Source organism: Lonchura striata, chromosome 15 (assembly GCF_050655825.1).
Source record: "Lonchura striata isolate lonStrDom1 chromosome 15, ASM5065582v1, whole genome shotgun sequence".
Lineage (NCBI taxonomy): Eukaryota > Metazoa > Chordata > Aves > Passeriformes > Estrildidae > Lonchura > Lonchura striata.
Genome location: NC_140717.1, coordinates 14,455,856 through 14,474,808, shown reverse-complemented (window position 1 = coordinate 14,474,808; position 18,953 = coordinate 14,455,856). Strand labels below are relative to the sequence as shown.

General features: G+C 46.4%; 2 protein-coding genes across 7 annotated transcripts in view; one reads left to right on the top strand and one right to left on the bottom strand.

Moving 5' to 3' along the window:
- Window positions 1–477: 477 nt before the first annotated feature.
- On the top strand, window positions 478–15,270 carry CDK2AP1 (cyclin dependent kinase 2 associated protein 1). 3 transcript variants are annotated; one of them, XM_021532758.4, is made up of 4 exons: window positions 478–770; window positions 10,772–10,878; window positions 11,571–11,697; window positions 14,408–15,270. In XM_021532758.4, exons 1-4 carry the CDS (start codon window positions 563–565, stop codon window positions 14,473–14,475), a joined length of 510 nt encoding a protein of 169 aa, XP_021388433.1. In that variant the 5' UTR covers window positions 478–562; the 3' UTR covers window positions 14,476–15,270. The 3 variants fall into 3 exon arrangements, with proteins under 3 accessions (XP_021388433.1, XP_021388434.2, XP_085449472.1); XM_021532759.4 differs by lacking the exon at window positions 478–770 and adding an exon at window positions 2,414–3,184; XM_085593346.1 differs by lacking the exon at window positions 478–770 and adding an exon at window positions 8,150–8,204.
- The window catches only part of MTRFR (mitochondrial translation release factor in rescue), a 29,600-nt gene continuing 25,856 nt past the window's right edge, over window positions 15,210–18,953 (bottom strand). The window contains exons 1-4 of one of the 4 annotated variants that reach the window (XM_085593348.1): window positions 18,521–18,850; window positions 17,401–17,711; window positions 16,484–16,726; window positions 15,210–15,545 (exon numbers count right to left, since the gene is read on the bottom strand). In XM_085593348.1, coding sequence (XP_085449474.1) covers window positions 16,514–16,726; window positions 17,401–17,676 — 489 coding nt within the window. In that variant the 5' untranslated portion in view covers window positions 17,677–17,711; window positions 18,521–18,850 and the 3' untranslated portion in view covers window positions 15,210–15,545; window positions 16,484–16,513. Of the gene's footprint in view, window positions 15,546–16,483; window positions 16,727–17,400; window positions 17,712–18,520; window positions 18,851–18,953 lie in introns of those variants that run through there. The other 3 variants (XM_085593347.1, XM_021532756.4, XM_085593349.1) reach the window with 3 other exon arrangements.

Here is an 18,953-nt window from a genome sequence, read left to right as displayed (position 1 = left end):
AAGCAGAAAGAACTAGTGGTTTGGAAAAAAAAAAAAAAAAGAAATAATAAAAAGGGCAGGTTTTTTTCTCGGCGGCATCTAGGGGGGTGGGTGAGAGAGAGAGAAAAAAAATTATTTAAAAATTATCAACAGGTATTTTCGAGGTTGGCGGGGGGATGAGCGCGGGGTGAACGGGGTGAGGGGGAGGCGGGAAGGCGGCGGCGCGCGGGCCGCCCTGAGGGACGCCCGGGGCTGACAGCGGCCGCCGCCCGCCGCGGGCACAGCGCGGCCAAACCCGCAACTTGTGCCAAAACTTTCCGAAGTTAATTAAAACATCCCCCCCCCGCCGCCCCGCGCCGCCGCCGGGCTCCGCGCCGCCGCCGCCGCCCGCCCCGCTCCCTGCCGGCGGTCCCTGAGGGGAGCTCCATTGTCTGTGAGGGGATGGCCGCGCACCCCCGCCGCGCCCCCGCCCGCCGCGCCCCCGCCCTCCGCGCCGCCGTGCGCGGGGCGCCGGGCGGCCGCGGCGGGTGGCTGCCGGCTCTCCCCCAAAGTTTTTGGATCCGCGTCTCCTCATGATGTATGGATGATATATTGCATTGTGGGTGTCAATATAACTGACGGCCATATTTGCCGGTGCTGCTACTGCTGTAAACAACCCAAAGTGTCTGGGAGACACGGAGACGCTTCGCTGAATTTCAGGACGCTTCTCCTCCTCCCGCTGGCCATGTCTCTGGGAATGTCTTACAAGCCCAACTTGAACGCCCACATCCCCGGGACTCCCCTCAACCCGGGTAAGTGCGCGGCGGCAACTGGGTGGCAAGTTTGGGAGGCGAGCGGCGGGTGCCGCACCGGCACCTGGGGGAAGCCCCGGACTCGAGTTTGTGCCCAGTCCGGTATGGCGGGGCAGCGGCTCCGCGCCGCCATTACCGCGCCCGCCCGCCCGCCGGCCGGCGCCGCCAGCCCCGCTCCGCGCCGCCCCCGCGCCGGGCTCCGCGCCCGCCCGGCCCCGCGCAGCGCCGCCGCCGCTCCGGGGCTCCGGCCGCCGGGTTTCCTCCATGCTCGGCTCCCCGGGGCGGCTGATTGATCTGGATCAGGAATATTCCGGCGGCGCCTCAGCGAGGACCGCTGCTGGCGGGACGCCGCAAGTGCGGCCGCTCGCCCCGCGCCTCGCCTCGCGCCTCCTCCGGCGGCGGGGCCGCCCCGGGCCGCGCTCCGCGGGCCGCGGGGAACCGCGGAGCCCCGACCTCCGCCGGCGCCTCGGGGCGACCCTCGGTCAGCGCTGCCCCGTCGGAGTCTGCCCCGCATCCCGAGCGGAGGAGCCCTCTCCGCTCGCTGGAGACTTTTGGGGATGGGGGGGCACACAGGGATTGCACTATTTCTTAAAAAACTCCTGTTTAAAAATCACTCCTCATCCTTGGATTTGTACAGGAGTCCTGCCAACTTTCCTCTTTAAAAAGTTTCCTTGACAGCGTTAACTTTTTGCCTTTTTTCTTTTTTCTTCCTTTTTAAACTACGTTGCCCCGTTTTTCTCCTCCCGATTTCCGAAGGCATCAGCCGGCGGGTTTTTGCCGGTGCTGTGGTGCTGCTGTGCATCGGGTCTCCGTGTGCGAATCGGTGCAGCCTGAACAAAGCCGCAGCAGCAATTGCTTCGCTGTGGGATATTTGGAGGGGATCTCGCTAATCTGTGCTCGTCGGCTCCGATTAAACCGCACCAAAATGGAGAAGTTGGTTCTGACTTTAAAAAATCGTATTCGTCTCCCATGCCCGCAGCCCAGCCTGCAGGACTGGCATCAATCAGACAGCCACAAATCAGACTGATTTTTTTTTTTTTTTTTTTTTCCCTGAGAAAAAGTTTTGGAGTTGGGTTTAGGAGGGAGGGAAATGTGTCTGGGTGATTTTTACGGCACCGTTAGCGGTTGTGATCCTGGGAAGCTGAGGAGCGAAAGGGATCTCCGGGATGCATCTCTGTTCTAGCTACCAGGAGAGCAGCAATCGTATTTTACTGCAAGGACTCGTCACCAGCTGGTGGATGAGCCGATGTGGCTGTGCCACCTCGATCCTGCATGGAGCTGAGCTCGGTGGGGCTGCGAGGGTGCAAAGCTCGGGGAGCCGGGGTCGTGTGTGGGGAGCACCGTGGGGCTCGAGTGCTGCTCTGCGGAAGGGTCAGGGAGCAGGGGATGTGCCGAGGATTTCTGACAAAAAGCAGAAGTGTCACCGGAGGGGGGAAAAAAAATTAAAAAAAAGAAACAAAGCAAAGCCCAGCAAGGGAAACCGTTCTCCTGCCGGCTCCCACGAGAACCTGTGCCTTGCTCTCCGGAACAGCCGTAAAATTGCAGGGAAAACAAAGGTGGTATTTTGCGATGGTGGGTGAGGGGTGGGGATTAGGTCATGCAGTGGAGGGGATCCGAGTCTGGCTGCTCTGCGAGCAGGGACTGCAGAATCCCGGCTCAGACATGCCGCGCACAATGCGAGCCGAGCGGTGAAGTTTCTGTCTCCAGCCCTCTCGCTGCCGTGTCTGCGCTTTCCACCGCTCCGGCTGCGATCAGGGCTTTGGATTCTTTCATGCAGTTTTATCTTCCCCTTCTCTCCCACCCTCCTTTTCCCCTTGTATCGGCAAGTTAGCAGCAGTTTGCTGTCATGCTGGAACTATTCTTGTCTAAGTTGTCCTCTCTTCTGAGTTCGGATCATCCTCAACACCCCCAGAATCTTTTCAATGAAAGAACGTCCTCCTCTGAATCCAAAATGGGCTCTCTCTTCCCTCCCTGTCTTCTGCCATTATCCTCACGCACCAGCTCTTCCTCTAGCTAGTGGTATTGCCAGCACCGTGGCCTAAGGCCAAGGGACTTAGACAAAGCAGTCCTTGCAGTTGCACATATCGCATTCAGAGTGATATGACTGCAAATGGCCCCCTCCTTTCTGGAGCTTAATTCTGATTTGGAGGAGATTGCCTCTCTATTGTGCCTAAATTAAATGCCCCCCAGCCAGGAGGATAAATCCTAGGTTTGCTTCCAAAACTGGGGTGAAGGACCCCCATCCCCTACCTCCCCCCCACAGCCCTGCAGAGGAGAGGAAAACAGGAAATCTGTCCCTTTTGGCCTGAAATCAGCCCTGCAGAAACCTCTCTATATGAATGCTGAATATTTTGGGCTCGGCCGACGGAGGGCTCTGGGCAGCTGTGGATCTCACAGGGATTTTCCTCTGGGAGGTAATGCTGCTTCCCTGCAGTGCAGGGCTTCTGGTGGAGTATTTGGGAAGGCAGTGTCGACTCAGCTCTTGGAGCCGTGTCCTTGCTGCAGAGCAAACTCCTCTCAAGTTGAGGCTGAGAGTAGCCACTCTGCAAAATTATACTTAAACTGCACATCAGTGAAATGAAGCAGTTGTGGCTGGTGGGTGCCTGGGCTCTGTTCTTGCATGGGAGCATGTTTTGGGAATCCAGTCCTGGACTGAAGTCCAGAGGGAGAGGAGCTGGATGTGGGGGAGGAAATACAGGGAGGAAACCTCCGTGGGTTGTCGGCAGATCTGGGGATGACTGTGGGTGAGGAAAATGCAGCTGCTCCACAAGTGACTCAGGATGCTGGAAGCATCTGGGTGCTGACTCCTCTGCCTTACACCAGGCTGAGGGAAGGAGAATGTGTTGTCACAGCAGAATTCAGTGCCTGTTCCTCTTCCCCGTTGCCCAGGTCAGTGCTGACACTTGGCCCAGGGTGGCTGCAATCAGGTTTGCAGTGTTTTGTCCAAATTTTGTCCGAAGTCACCTTCCTGGAGTGTCTGTGCTCAGGGAATTGGGTTCCTGCATGTAGTACCCCAAGCTTTCAATTCCAAGCTGCCTGTGCATGAGGAGCCCCATTTAATCTCCTGCACAAGCACCTTCACTGCCTGGGCTGTAAATGAGCTTTATTAGAGACCTGCAGTGGCTCTACCTTCCCAGCCTCACCTGACCCTGCAGGGTCCCAGGGGAACCTCTGTTACCTTTTCTAACAACCATGTTTTGATTTGTTTGTCTTCTTTTGCTTATCCTACTGATTCCTGGGAAGTGCTGTTTCCTCCTCATCTGTCTTGTGTTTCATCTTGTTTGACTCTGTAAGGGACCAGCTGCTGAGCTGAGGTGAAGTAGAGCATCTCCATTGACTTAAGCTGAACTTGACACTTACACCAGCTGTGAATGGGTCTGTAGTTTGTTTTTCACCATATTTCCATGTGTTTTTTGGCTCAGTGGATATTCACCAGCATTCCTATTTTGTTTAGACTAAGCACAGGTCAGAGAAAATGCGTGTCAAGATACAGAAGCTAGCAGAAATAGCTTGGGATTTTCCTTTACTTTCATTCTCATTCTTGCAGAAATGTCACATTTTGAGACAAAGTCTTGTTCATGTAACAAAGCTTAAAAACTGTTGTCTGTAGGGTCTGGAAACACCAATTCCAGCTGACAGTGACAAGGGAAGGAGCTGTGTCTTGGCTCCATGTGAACAAGTGGCGGCCTGTACAAGTGCTGCTGTAGCTGAGGACCAAAGGGGCTCTCAGTGCACCTGCCACACCTCGCAGCAACCACAAGTTTCTTGTGAAAAGTGCAAATTCTCACTGGGAGGTGAAATGAAAACCATTTCCCTGTCTGGGGCCGTAGCTGGCAGCTGGAGAGACCAGTTCCACTGAGCCCTGAGAAATGATACCAGCACACGAGGCTGGCCCTTATGTTCTCAGCACTGCAGTGCAGACTTGCTCGAGCACATGGCTTGCTTGTCGCCCTTTACAGAGACAGCTTCTGTTTGATATTGTTGACCATATTGAGAGGTTGTTTTTGGAGTGGGAGTACTGAAAAGAATACTCTTTGTAGGCAGAACAGAGAGCAAAGTGTTTGTGCCTTAGCAGGGGGGATAATTTCTAGGAAATATGCTCCCCTCTCCAATTCAGACTGAAATTTGTGTGATCCCTGATCTCTCGAAGTCCATGTGACGTTAAGTATGATGCAAAGAGAAGCTCTCTAAACATGTTTCAGAATTAGTAATTTTCAAGTGGACTTGTTTGGGCATTCAGAAAACGGGCATTTTTGGCTTTGCCTTCCTGAGTGTTTTGCTTGAGAGCAGTTTTCACAGCGTGGTTTTCACAGTCAGCCAATCTTCATGGTCCCCACCCAGCACCTTGGTTTTGCTGCAGAGTGGTTTGGGTTCATTCTAACTGGATTCCTGTTGGATAAAAGTAGCCCAAAAGCTCTTCTCCAGTTGTGCAACACAGATGCTCCATCCCTTGCAATGGGAACAAGGGATCCAAACCAAAGATGGCACAGCTCTGAACCATACCCCCCTAGCCTGGGGAACCAGACTAAAATCTAACCTTAAGTCATACTCCCTCAGGCCAACTACATGTGGTGTACACATACCAAATGCTTTAATCTCTTGATCTGTTCCTTGTGGTGCCAAATAACTTGCTGGTGTAGGAATAGCTTAAGCAAGAAAAGAAGAATGGTGGGGAGTCAAGGGACTGGCTTTAGTTTTTCTGATAAAGAAAGAGACAGGAGGGCAGGAAGAGGAGACATAAACCATGACCGTTATCCACATGGAAAGATTAAATAGCACAAGAGTACTAGAGGAAAGGCCCAGAGTGTGACAGATCAAAAGAGCAAGGCCTCTGGCTGTTATGATAAAGAATGTCCTAGTTCTTGAGAACATATTTATGTGTCTGCGCACTGCGTTTTTTAAAAGGAAATAGTTTTATTCAAAGAAAGGTCTGTTCCTTCCACAAGGGCTGTTCAAGGGAGAAATAGTGGGTGAAAATACGATTTTCACAGCCAGTGCTATAAGGAATGGTTTGTGGAAATGAGAACAGGGTCCATTATTTTAAATTTAAAAAATTATGGGAAGGTTGGAGGGAGTGGGGGCTCTGTCTGAGCTCTGGGTTGGCAACTGCTGTTAGAATTCAGTGTGTGGCTTGGCTGTGCCATGGATCTACTTGTGCAGACATGCATGTGGTGTCCCATGGGTGGGAAGGAGTTCTTATTGAACTCAAACCAAAGTGTGTAGAGGGCTAAGGAATAAAATATTCTTGTAGTCAGCCAAAACACTACAGCTGTGTTCAGCTACTTGCTGCAGAAATAGCTGTGCTGGGTGAAGCTGTTACCTCTCCCCTGATGCTCGAGGATGCCTCATGGTTGGCAAAACAGCTTCAGGAGCGTTTCTCATGTGTTTTCTTGCAAAGTTGCCTTGTTTAGGACAGAAGAATTTATATCCTTTCAGTACCAGCCTCGTTGTCTGGTACCCCATATGGTCAGGACTCTGTGAGGAGGTCCTGCAGGCTGTGGCAGAGGCAGTAACCTCCAACAACAGAGGTGGTGACCATGAGCCACTGAAATGCCAACAGCCTTGATGTTTCAAGCAGCCTCAGCTTGAAGGGTCTGTGGAACAGAGGGAGAACTGCTGAGATTCCACAGACAGCACCACGTACCTTGGATAAAGTCCAGGCTACAGGTACCTCCTCTTACATGCTCTCGTGTTCATGTGTGGAAAGAGTCTGTAAAATGTGGCTTTATAGGACCTTACAAAGTACAGGGCAGAAGAGAAACACACATCCAGTGGGATTGAGGAGCACACATCCAGTGGGATTGAGGAACACACATCCAGTGGGACTGGGGAGCACACATCCACTGGGATTGGGGAGCACACATCCAGTGGGATTGAGGAACACACATCCAGTGGGATTGGGGAGCACACATCCAGTGGGACTGGGGAGCACACATCCACTGGGATTGAGGAACACACATCCAGTGGGATTGGGGAGCACACATCCACTGGGATTGAGGAACACACATCCAGTGGGATTGAGGAACACACATCCACTGGGATTGGGGAGCACACATCCACTGGGATTGGGGAGCACACATCCAGTGGATTTGGCCCTTGGCTTGTCTAAGTCAGTCCTACACGAGTAACTCAGTGAGTTGTGTGTCTGTTCCTGGTTTTCCTTTGCTGCCTGTGGAACAGGGGGTAGCTGAGCTGTGTAGATGCCTTGGCATCTGCCAAAGTGAATCAGGTGAGTGTACCCAAGTGTTCCTGCTTCTGCTGCTTCCTTCAGGGTGCTCAGCAAGCTGCCTTCCCTGTTATTTTTCCAGCAAGCAGCAGTAACAGAATTAAGAATTAAAACTTGAAGCAGCAAATTGGTCATCATTGCTCAGGCTTGGAGCTGAAGGGATCCCGACAAACCTATCAGGAATTAATGAGAAGGTTCCTGGTCAGCAGGAGTTTAGGCAAACAAAGATTGATTTGAGATCCTTTGTCTCTTAGGGTGTTAATTTGGGCTGAGAGAGACTGCTGGAAGGAAGAGATTTTGATACCAAAATCTCATTTCTGTTTGTTGTGCCCCCCTTAATTAATAAAGATTAATATTAATTAACAAGGAAATCACTATATTTTTGTGGGGGAAAATGGTTGTGGCAGTCTTCTGCTGGAATACAGAAATAAAAGACATTGTTTGCACTAGAATAAGTGGGGATCTACAAGGTTTTGTGTACATTTAATTGGGAAAGTGAAGGGAGGAAAGTGCATGTATTAATTTAGGTTTTAAACAACAGCAAGAACTAAGACAATTTGGGATGTGATACAGGGTGCCACTGAAATTCAGTACCAAGCACACTCCCTTTTTGATTCTGTCAGTTCTTAACTGTCTCCATTGTCATTTTAACGTTGGAGAGAGCGAGCCTCAATTTAGATCCCCCCTCCTTTTTTCTCTCTAGTGAATACCTAATCATCACACCGATTTTTGACTGGGTATTGACTGTGAGACTTCCTGGCCTAATTTCTAACTATAATAGCAATATCTGGTGATTTTTTTTTTTTTTTAATCCAAGATACACAGACTGTTCAGACATGCAGATGAATTTTGGGTAAATTGAGTAATAGTCATCAGGCTTCTCCCTGAGATTAACATACAAAGTGATAGGTCAAAAAGCTTGTTGCCCTGTGAGATACTAATATCCCCCCCCCCCCACTCCCCCAATTAATTTCATTTTCATGATCGCATCTTTTAAAATTGAGGTGAAACCAAGGATTTTTCTTTTTTCCCCTCCCCTCCAGCTGAGTTTGACTGGCACAACTTCTGACATGGATGTACGGAGGCTGGTACCGCGGCCAAGCCAAATCCTTTCCTTTGTTCTCCGGGCCTGCTGCTGCTGCTGATAAAGTGGTCGGCGCATGGCATTATGTCTTATTACATTTTTGATGCAGACTGCAAAGAAACGGGTAAACTCACCATGGTTACCACGCTGTGTCACTTGGCAGGGCCGGCGCTCTCGGCGATCGCCTCTAGTGTCGGCAGCGCGGCTCTGCAGCGCCCCGGCCGCGCCGCTCCGCGCGTCCCGCCGCCGCCTCCCCGCCGCTTTTGTCCCTCGCTGCTGCCGGCTCCCGTGCTGCTTCCACGCCTCTGAAACTTTTCTTGGTCAGGCGGATTCGGATCCGACTCTCTGCTTTGTCCTGGAGTTTGTCTCTCCTGTCTAGGTGTACGCTGCTGTGTTGTCTCCTGCAGGGCAAGTGCGTGTCGTTGCTTAAATCGGCAGAATGGGAGACAATCACGGAATTGTCTGTGCTGTGATATGGCACAGAATATGCTGAGTTGGAAGGGACCCATCAGAACCATCGTGTCTAACACCCAGCACACCCTCAGACTCACAGCATGTGCCTGAGAGCATTACCCAAACACTTCCCAGACCACTTCCTTGGGGAGCCTGTTCCAGTGCCCACCATCTCCTCATATCCTTAACCAATACGTTTTCATCAACCTATATGGGATCAATAAGTTGCTCTAGGTTTTGGATGGGCTGCAGCTCAGTTTTGCTCAGAGCAGGATTCTTGAGCCTGGTCATGGGAATCTGTGCCTTATTCACATCCAGTTTGGAGCTCCCAGCTCTTGGATGTGACTGCTTGCAACAGCAGTTCAGAGACAAGTCTTTGCAGGATGGGTCTTTTGTTTTATTGTACATGAGGAAAAATCACTTAAGCCTTTCTCTGCTTAATTGAGGTAATTAAACCTTCTTACCTTGCGGCACAAGGGGCTCATTAATGTTTTTGAAGCATTTTGAAGTCCTTGGAAAAAAGATGCGGTTTGCTGTTGTGTCATGTTTAGTAATTGTTGAAATTCAGTCATCTGGACTTGAAGTACTGAGTTTCACATAGAGAAATCTTACACTTGTGTGTGTATTTTGAGCTGATAATGCAAAGAACTAATTGAGAGAATAACTGACAACTGTGCTGTTCCTACAGTGCCCTACTCTATGGGTGTGTTGTTTTTTTTGGGGGGGTTTAGTATGCTTAAGCTAAAACCTCAGTGATGAAACTGCAGGTTGTAATTACATAAAATTTAGCAGCTTTGTTAAAGACAAAGAGAAACCTTGCTTTTTTAAGGTGACCTAGTGACCAGCCCAATTTGCCTTTTTGGGATTTCACATCTGGTTAACTAGTGAAAATTAAGAACGTTCTCTTCTCGTAATGAATGATATCCTGTGATAATTCTGAAGTGACAAGAGACTTCCCATCTGAGGACAAGAGTCTTCTCCACTATATTCAGCAGAGCTTTTTACAGAGTAACTGCTGGCCCTTTCTTTTTGTAGAGAGGGGGAAATAGGAATGAAGTAATTTGCAACTTTAAAACAAAGCTAGAGATTTACACAGTTCTGAGCCCCAGTGACTTTTAGCATCAGTTTAATTTAGATTTAAATGAAGGCTGGTAAATGAGATCTGTTCCTCATATGAAAGACAGTTGGGAATTTTCAGCAAAGGAGTTTCTAAGGGGGGAGATATTTCCAGACAGCAGGCAGTCTGTGTCTGTGCCTACAGGCAAAGACAGCAGCATCCATGGATGCAAGGGCACTTGAGCTGCAAGACTGAAGAAGTTCAGTGGTGTGATGCTCCCTTGCTCCCAAGTGCATAACCAGCAAGGTTTTTAGCACACTTTTGAAGTGGGCAGTATAATTAAGCTACTTTAAAAAAATTTTTTTTGAGTTGTTTCTCAAACCAGAATTCTTACCATTGTGGGACAAGGAGAGAAAGTGTTTTGATTGCTCATTTCTGGAGCAGTTTGTCAGTGATGACATTAGAGTCTCTTTCTGGAGCTCATAACTGACTCAAAACTCATTAGATGTGAATATAATCTTTTATAACTTAAGAAGTAACCATAACACAAAGTGATGTTATTTTCCCTTTGATCTACTGATACAGCACAATTTGACTGGCTAAAAATATTTGATATCACACAAAGAGGAATAATGGTAGCACTCCTCGCCTCCCATGTCACACAATGAGCAGCAGATCTGATATACCTCAACTGACTGTTCCCTAGGAATAGTTTTGGCATTGGCTGAAAATAGTACTGAGGGTAACTTGCTTTGACCATGTGATGACACTTTGAGTTGCAAAATTACTTTCAGATAACTTGCACTGTAAAAGTAAAAATAGCATGGCACATTAGACTCATCTGTGTGGAATGTATATATGCAAAAATAGGGCTCCTTAATACTTACAGTTTGTCTAGGCAGAACAACCTGTCATGCTACACTCTGCTTCACTTTTAGGCAAACAATTTGCACTGATAATGCTGCAGGCTGTGCTATTTCCAAGTGTTCATCAAACACGAGAGAAGCATTAATTCAGCCATTCTTTTCCTAGCCGTGACGTTCAGAAATGTCATTAGTGATCTTAGACAAAGGTGAGAGGTCACAGCTTTAGGAACAAGTGATTAAAATGTGTCTCAGTGTAACAGACTAATTAATCTTTAGGCAATAACAGGGTTTTTTATATCTCTTTTCTCTCTGCAGCTGGGGGTGTTCACTCTCCCTCCACAAGTATGGCAACATCGGCACAGTACAGACAGCTCATAAACGACTACGGCCCCCCATCTCTAGGCTATACACAAGGGATACAGGTACAGCTCTGCTTCTTTTCCTTTAATCAGAGCACTGACCCTACATTTGCATAGTAGCAGGGATTGTGGCCTGTAATCTGAGGTGTTCCTCCCTCCCACCAAGGTCTGAAATCAAACCCAAATGGCAGACTGCTTCCTCGCACATGTCTGGGGATCAAGTTAGGCTAAGCTGAGTGCTGAGTGAGGTTGGTTCCTAATTAACTGCCAGTTCTGTCCTGTCCGAGTCAGAGAAATGTCTTGAATTATGTTCTGTAAGGGCACTTACATATTTTAAAGTTATTTGTTAAAAGCCCAATATTTCTATTCAGTTTTATCTTCTCAGTCTCCCTGCCTGGTGAACTTCTCCATAAAATATACACTGAAACATTGAAAAACCAGTTTCAGGGTTGAGTAAGCAGTTCCAGGTTTTCTGGTTTTGCAGGACTCTTTTAACTTTGCTTCACCCAAAGTCCAAGGCTTGCAGCTGCATCCTCACAGTTGATCCCAATTTTTGAAGGGCACATAGCATTGTGTCCAATTGTAGCAGCAATTAAAAAAAAAAATCATGTTTATGTAATAATCTTGAAATTTTGTTCTTTTAAAAAGTGATTTACAGGTCTATCTCTGGTCTTCCATAAACTTCTGCTTGCTGTTTCTTGTAATTGTTTTGTTTTTACAGTATTTGACTGAGATTAATCCACTTTCAACTACAGGGCACCAGCAGCAGTCAAGTACCACAGAGCAAATATGCAGAACTTCTAGCTATCATAGAAGAATTAGGAAAAGAGATTAGACCTACATATGCTGGGAGTAAAAGTGCGATGGAGAGGCTAAAAAGAGGTAACTTTAAAATTTATTTTAAAAAAATAGTTTCCCATCCACTTTGTGCACTGATTCCTTGTATACACTTAATGACAACTGTTTCTTTTGAACAGAGACAACTTGAGCTCCTCCTGAAAGTGGGAGTATTAACCAGCAACTGAAACCTTGGGATGCTCCGTCTGAGCAGTATTTGATAGATAAACAGTGACAAAAAGTGTCTCATGTGCATATGGGGAGTTTCAGTTAATAATTCCAATTAAAATAATTCTTACTGTACAACCTTTCATGGATACATTCTTTCAGGCTCCTGGTGATCTTGCCCTTTCAATTCCCTTTTCTCCCCATTCCCCAAAATGCACAGCCAAGCATTGTTTACATCTCATACCCATCACCCATCTACTTGGCCCAGGAATCTTCACTGAAGTGCACTTTGACTAAAGAAATGCAACACTGTTTTAGTTCTCACTGAGGCTGGTGGAGAAAAAAAAAACCCCAAAAAGGTGTTAGGGAAGGCTGTTCAGGCTGAGATGTCAAACGTGAACCAAACTGTGCAGAGGAGAGTGGGGCTGCTTAGGCTCTGTTACCTCCTGTCAAGTGCATGTCATTAAAAGTCCACTAGAAAGGGACAGAGCAGCTTTTAGGGTTGCCTGATGAGTGTCTCCAGCTTTGCTTTGTCAGCCAAAAGGGGTAATAAAGCCCTTTCCTTGCAGTGTAAAAGAAACCCCTGCATGTCCCACTGCTGACATCAGCCTGACATTGTCCTCTGCAGGGGACGTGCGAGGATATTTCTGAAGGAGCAGTGGGACATTCCACTGCTCCAGCCCCTGAATGACTCTGAAAGGCCACAGACAACAGTTGTACTGGCAGTTCTCTCCTTCTCTAGCATGACATGCTTACTTTTTCCTCCCTTCCTCTGGTCCTTGTGATGAGATTGGCTCATGCATTCAACCCAGAATGGGAATGTTATTGTAACAGACTAAGTTCAGCACCTTGCAAATCCCCCTTACACTTACCCGAGACTACAAAGCTTTATTTAAGGCTCAGGCATTATGGAAGAGTAATATATCTGCCATGACATGCAATAAAATGACTAGTAGCTGTTCTGGGAAAGGATGCAATAAAGTCTGCTGATGAGTGGTAAGTGGAATCTGGCCCAGCTAAAATCAATGTTGCTGGAGTCTCTCTTTATTGCATTGCCTGAGTCAGTATTAATAGATCATGAATGGCAACAGGCTAATGGGGACATCTTGAGAGAGACTGAGAGAGATGCAGATGTTCTCTGGACTGGATGGTTTAGTTCAGTGAGGAAAAAGTTGCTTTGCTGCCTCTTGCAACAAGGTAGGTTTAAGATACAATGCTGCCACTGTGACTTTGTGCAACACAGTGTTGCACAAAATCCTGAATAAATACTTTTTGCTGCCATCTTTTGGTCACAAAGGTACCTCTCTTTCCATTTTGGGAGCCTGGTGGCTGAAGGAGCATGTGCAAGTGTGAGAGCAGAAGTGATTGAGGGTGACACGTGACTGCTGCCTCCATGGCCATGGAAGTTATCCCTGAATAAAGTCCCTGTCCCCAGCTCTGCTACTGACCTCTAAAACTGGCCAAATTCCCAGTGTTCTACATTATTCAGAGTAGTTCTGCTGCATGGGCTGGGCATCCTGCCACCAGATCCAGGTCTAACACACTGCTTTGAGTTCATGTTTCTGCATCCCACAGCTGCAGCTTTCCTCCTCTGTGGCAGTTTAACCCTCTGCAAAGCCTTGCACTCATCAAGTCCTCCCAGATCAGTAGGCTGCTGCTGTAATCTGGGCTAGCAGCCTTCTAGAAACAGAAGCCATAATCTCTTAGAGATTAACCCCCATCTATTGCCTTACTGCCCTTTCTCTACCTTGTTAAGCAGCATGATGAGCAGAGAAATCACCTTCTGTCTTGCCTAGTCAGCAAAATATAAACCTTTGTTGTAGAAAAATCTGGCCACCTCTCATTTTAACATCTGTCTCAAGCTCTGTTCTTTCAGTAGCTCTGTGAGCATGAATCCACATTTAGTTCCAGGATTATGAACCAAGGTCCAGATTGCTGGAACTCAAAGCAAACGGACTTGTAGTGGAAAATTCCACATTATGTCTATCAGATGAGAGCAGATACGGCAGCATGTAAAGTGATGATTTACACTGGGAGCTGAGCCAGCGTTAGGAGGTAACTTTCTACACACACCATAAAAAAGAAAAAAATCTCTTATTTTTACATGAGACACAACTTGTCTTTGAACACTATTATGATGGCTTGGAATTCGATGCATTCTACCATAGGAGAACTATCCCAAGGCATTAAGAGCTTGCTAAAATGACTTCCCAAGTAATTTTGTAATTTGTTTCACTCCACTAGCAAAGTAACTCACTGGTAGGTAAGATTTTCTTTTCCCCCTTAAATCTTTGATTTTAAGGAGGCCCACATTGCACATTAAGATCTACCTGCCACTGCAGACTTAAAAATCTTACTGTGTTCTGACTCCTGGTTTAGTCCCTTTTCAGTTTGTAATGCAAGTTTGGGAAGGCAGACCTGCTTTAGTGGCAGCTGATGTTTGGGGAGCGAGGGCTGTCCCCCTTTGCTGAGGCCTTCTGTGGTAGCCTTGGCAACGGGGGACAGAAATACATAAACCTTTCTGTGGACTGTCACTGCAAGTGTGGCCTGAATGGGATGATTTAAAACATGTCCAACTCTTTTGCAGGCATTATCCATGCTAGAGGATTAGTTCGGGAATGCCTGGCCGAGACGGAACGAAATGCGAGATCCTAGCCCAGTGGTTCAGCTGCAAGGTTCTCCATCTCCTCATGAAGAAAAAGTAACACTTATTCTTTTTGACTCTTGAAACATTCAGACAAACTCCTTTATTTTGAATGTTTTACCCTTCTTGTTTTGCCCTTGCAAAAATGTACAGTTAAAATGAAAAATAACCCCAAGGATTTTTCAACTTACTGAGGGTTTGCATTTTCTAAGGACGTTAAAACTCCCTAAAATGTTTCTAAAATATGGAAACTGAAGTGCATGCAGAAGAATGCTCTTTCTCTCCCAGGCTATATTTCAGTTCTCTTCTTATCCAGCCACAGCCTCATTCTGTTTTTTTTTTTTCTTTGACTATGTTCACTTATCCCCAAAACGTCAATCTTTCAAAGTTTGACATAAGCTCTAACGATTTTTTTAATAATGCAGAATAGCATGCTGTACCTAGTAGTCTGCTAAGTCACAATTTGTCATACAGCATAGACCCTGCTTAGAAATAACCTTCCCCTTCTCTTATTTTTTCCTTTTTTTTGTTCACTTTGCATAAACATTTGCATGACTGTTAGTGCTTTGAAGTCCACTTAAAGTGCATGAGCTATATGGAAAAATAGGGAAACCTATTAAATAATAACAAAGTCCTGGAAATTTAATTTCTACATTAAGGCTGGAGATTTCAGTTTAAAATTTGCAAAAAAAAAAAAAAAAAAAGAAAGAAAGAAAAAGGAACTTTCGGGATGAATTACTAAAACTGTTATTTGCATCTTTGTATGTATTTATTACTTGACGTAATAAAGCTTATTTTCATTAACAGTTTGTATTAAAACTATGTACAGTCACTTTATCAGATTCATATTCCAGGAGCAAGAACTGTCAACAGAGAAAACTTTAACCTTCATGCAGGAGTTTAGGAAGGGACAAGGGAAGGGGCCCTGCAGATTGCTGGAGCACTCCATCCATGGCACAGGGTACAGCTGGTCACTGGGAAAAGGAGGTGAAATTCTAGAAGTCTCTGTTGCCTTCAAAATCCATGCTCTGGCTTTGGGTCTCTGTTGAAGGCCAAAACATCGTAGCAGCTGGTGAGAGTGCTGTCCAAAAATGAAAGAGAAGTTCTGGTTAAGCTGCTGGAATTGTTAACAGGATAAAACCAGTCAGGAGTGGCTTCAGAGGAATGGTGACAAAGGAAACGCAGCTGCATTTGTTCCTACAAAATGGGAAACTGTCAAAATGAGAGAAGGTGCCAACATGGCCAAGCTGAACTGTAGCACAGCATAAACATAACAAACAACTAATTATTTAATTCACAGCTTGGATGAATTGGACTCTGTTGCCTTGGGAGGCAGCTTCCAATACAGGTAATTTTTCTATCTGTAATGACTCAGTTTTACCTCTAAACTGGAGGGCCATGAGTGACCATCCCTGACCTGCAGGAGGGCCCTCCCTGTGCCCCAGTGCTCAGCACCACTCCAGGTAAGATCTGGGAAGCTGCTGGCTAAACTTTATTCAGAGCTGAGGGGGACAGAGCATTTATTCAGCTGATGGGTCTGAACCAGTGACTGGTGTCTCTTCCAGCAGCAGCTCAGTTCACTCCATCACAACCAGCATCCAAACCTGGTCACAGTTTGTAAAGGATTTATGTCACTGAAGGCACTGCCTGAGGAAGGATGGGGAGTGAGAACCTTTTAGTGCTGTTCTCATGTGCTGGAGCTCCCAGGAAGCAGCCCAAGGTGTCATCTGCACAGAAGGAAATCTATTGATTTTTTTTGGTCTGTGCTAACAATGGTGGAAAGCTTATAGCTCCTCTTTAACAAGGATTCCTTTATCTCCTGGACCTGGCAGAAAAACTGATTGCTGAATGTGATTAATGAGATGATGGCAGGGAGAAGCAGGAGTACATGAGTGCTTTTATCTCCTCAGCTTTACAGGAACAGCAGGTCAGCACTGGAGTTTCAGCTGTGATTATGAAGCCCTTCATCATTTGTTAGCTGGAAAACTGTTTGGGTCTAATGACAAACAATTCTCTTACCCTGCTAGGGCAAGGCTGTATTTCACATGTTTATTCCTTATCCAATTGTTGCATCTCTTTAAAAAGCTTTTTCCTTTCTAGGTTTTCCTTTGCTCTTCTTTTTTTCTCCTGCTTTTGCTTCTCTGATGCTTTCTTCTCTTTAAAAACATCACTGTCTTCGCCTTTGTAGAAAAGGTCAACTTTTTCCTGCAGGATTTCTCTGGCAATCTTTCTGTTCTTCTCCACTGATCTTGTCTGATGACACTGAAGAAATACAAAGGACATTTTTACTGAAACTTTAACCTATTTATTCTTCAGCTTTCCCTTTCAGTCTATACATTCCTACCATTAGAGTAAAGAAAATCCCCTCCTCCCCAGGCCAAGAGCATCATCCCACCAATAACAGCTGCAACTTCTAAATCCAGATGATACATTTAATAATTATTTGCTACTGTAACTCATCAGACTGGCTTTTGCATTAATCTTTAATGCTTCCCATCTTACCCTGGAAAGCTGCTTGAGTTTAACTTAACTGTGCCTTCCCCTTGTGACAGGAAGCAAAGATTAATTTCAAGGTATTAATCCACAAGAAGTAGGTAAGAGAAATGCTTAAAAAGGATCTGCAGGAGTGATCAACTTGCTAAGGAAGAGATTCTAAGTCACACGAGGGACAGGAATGTGACAGCTACAATGAAGATTAATTTAACTGCAAACTGCAAAACTAACTGTGTGGCAAAGCCAGGAAAAATACCTCTGACCCCAAGTTTATTTATCTGCTGACAGCCAAGACTGCTTCTTGCTGAGACTCATTACAATATAACGATAAATACAAATATAAATACAAATATACTTTTCCTCCACGTGATTATACCTTATTCTGAAAGGAGACTTGGAAGTCCTGATGCAATTTGTGACTCAATAAAATAAAACACAATTACCTTCACTACAATCCCAGATGGAATATGCTTCAGAACAACACAGTTGTTTGTCTTATTTGTGGCTTGACCTCCTGGGCCATCACCTCTTACAAACTGTTCTTCTAAATCTGCCTCACTTATTTCAAGGAGATTCAAAGAGTTCCTTTTCCTTGCTGCCTGAAGCAAGGGGACGCTGGGCAGGGAGAGCTGCTGCTTCCTCAGACCCCACCGTGTCCATGATGGTGTTTGCACCCCTCTCAGTAAGAATGCAAACTGAAATAAACCTGGAACATTCATACAGAAAGCAGGACAAGGCTTCTCTGGAACGAAACCTGGAATGGAATGGGAGAGAGGAGTTTATAATGAGAATCCTTGGTTTACGATGAGCTGCTTCAGCTGCACATGTTGAGCAGTATTTCAACATTCAGATTTATTTTCAAGGTTATCTGAACTGGTTTCATTTGCCTTAAAATACGTATCATGCAGAATAGAATTTTGGTTCTCAATATAATTATGTTTCTTAAAATATTTTGAAAGGCATCTGGAGAGCAGTAAATAAAAGAATACTCCTACCAACATTTGGAAAATACAAAACATATAAAAAGAAGAAAATAAAACAACAGTGGGAAAAGACGTTATTTCAGTCTTGCAGTCTGACCTGTACAGTCTCACTGGGAACCTGATTTTTCCCAGGTCAAGGAATTAACAAGATTATTAACAAAGGCAAAAGGTATGCCTGGAAGCGTGCTTTTTCCTCGTGGATAATGAGGAATGTAGCTCCTACTCCTGTCAAGTGTCAGTCTTCAGTATTAGGTAAGCAATTAAAACAGTACATGCTGTTCTGCTTGAAATACGTTACTTGACTCAGAAGAAAATACTTCAGTGTGTGAAGAAGTACCATAAACAGAAAATTTGACCATAACTATTGAAATTAAAAAATAATTAAAAGAAAACTTGGCAGCTGCTACAGAAGTTAGTACCATTTTAAAATGAAGAATACAGGCAGAAAAACGAGCAGCACTTCTGGCTGGTTCTGAGCCTTTATTTAACAGGTTTCATCTAGCTCTACCCATTACAGAACACTTTTTGAAACCAGGACTGGAAAAAAAAAAAAGTTTAAAAAAATCACCATCCCTCTCACCCTATTCCTGCTGTTGGACAGGACTCTAAAGAAAGAATAAACACAGAAGGAACCGTAGAATTTGCTCCATTTCCCTCAGCGCTGCGCCCCGCCGCGGCCACCGCGGCCGGCGGCAGCGCTGCGGGCTGGGGTCGGGCTCGGAGCGGCCCAGAGGAAGCCGAGAACCGAACCAGGGTCGATCCCGGGGAAACCGGGAACCGAAGGAGGTCCGGCCCCGGGGAAGCCGGGAACCGGAGCCGGGAACCGGAGCCGGAGCCGGCCCGGCCTCGCTCGGGCCCCGCCGCCCCCGCTCACCTCCGCCGTCCCGCCCGCACGGCACATGCGCACTCCGGAGGGCGGCGGTGCCACCAGGCTGATTGGCATGTGGATCAGCCAATCGCTACGCGGGGGGGCGTGGATTGCGCTCACCCTCCAATCGTTTCTCTCGGGGAAC

Bases quoted from the DNA above. Each gene is read 5' to 3' on its own strand.
- CDK2AP1 (XM_021532758.4), top strand. From the start codon at position 563: ATGATATATTGCATTGTGGGTGTCAATATAACTGACGGCCATATTTGC. The intron at 10,879-11,570 runs GTACAGCTCTGC...TTTCAACTACAG, and splicing joins GCTATACACAAGGGATACAG to GGCACCAGCAGCAGTCAAGT. The intron at 11,698-14,407 runs GTAACTTTAAAA...ACTCTTTTGCAG, and splicing joins GATGGAGAGGCTAAAAAGAG to GCATTATCCATGCTAGAGGA.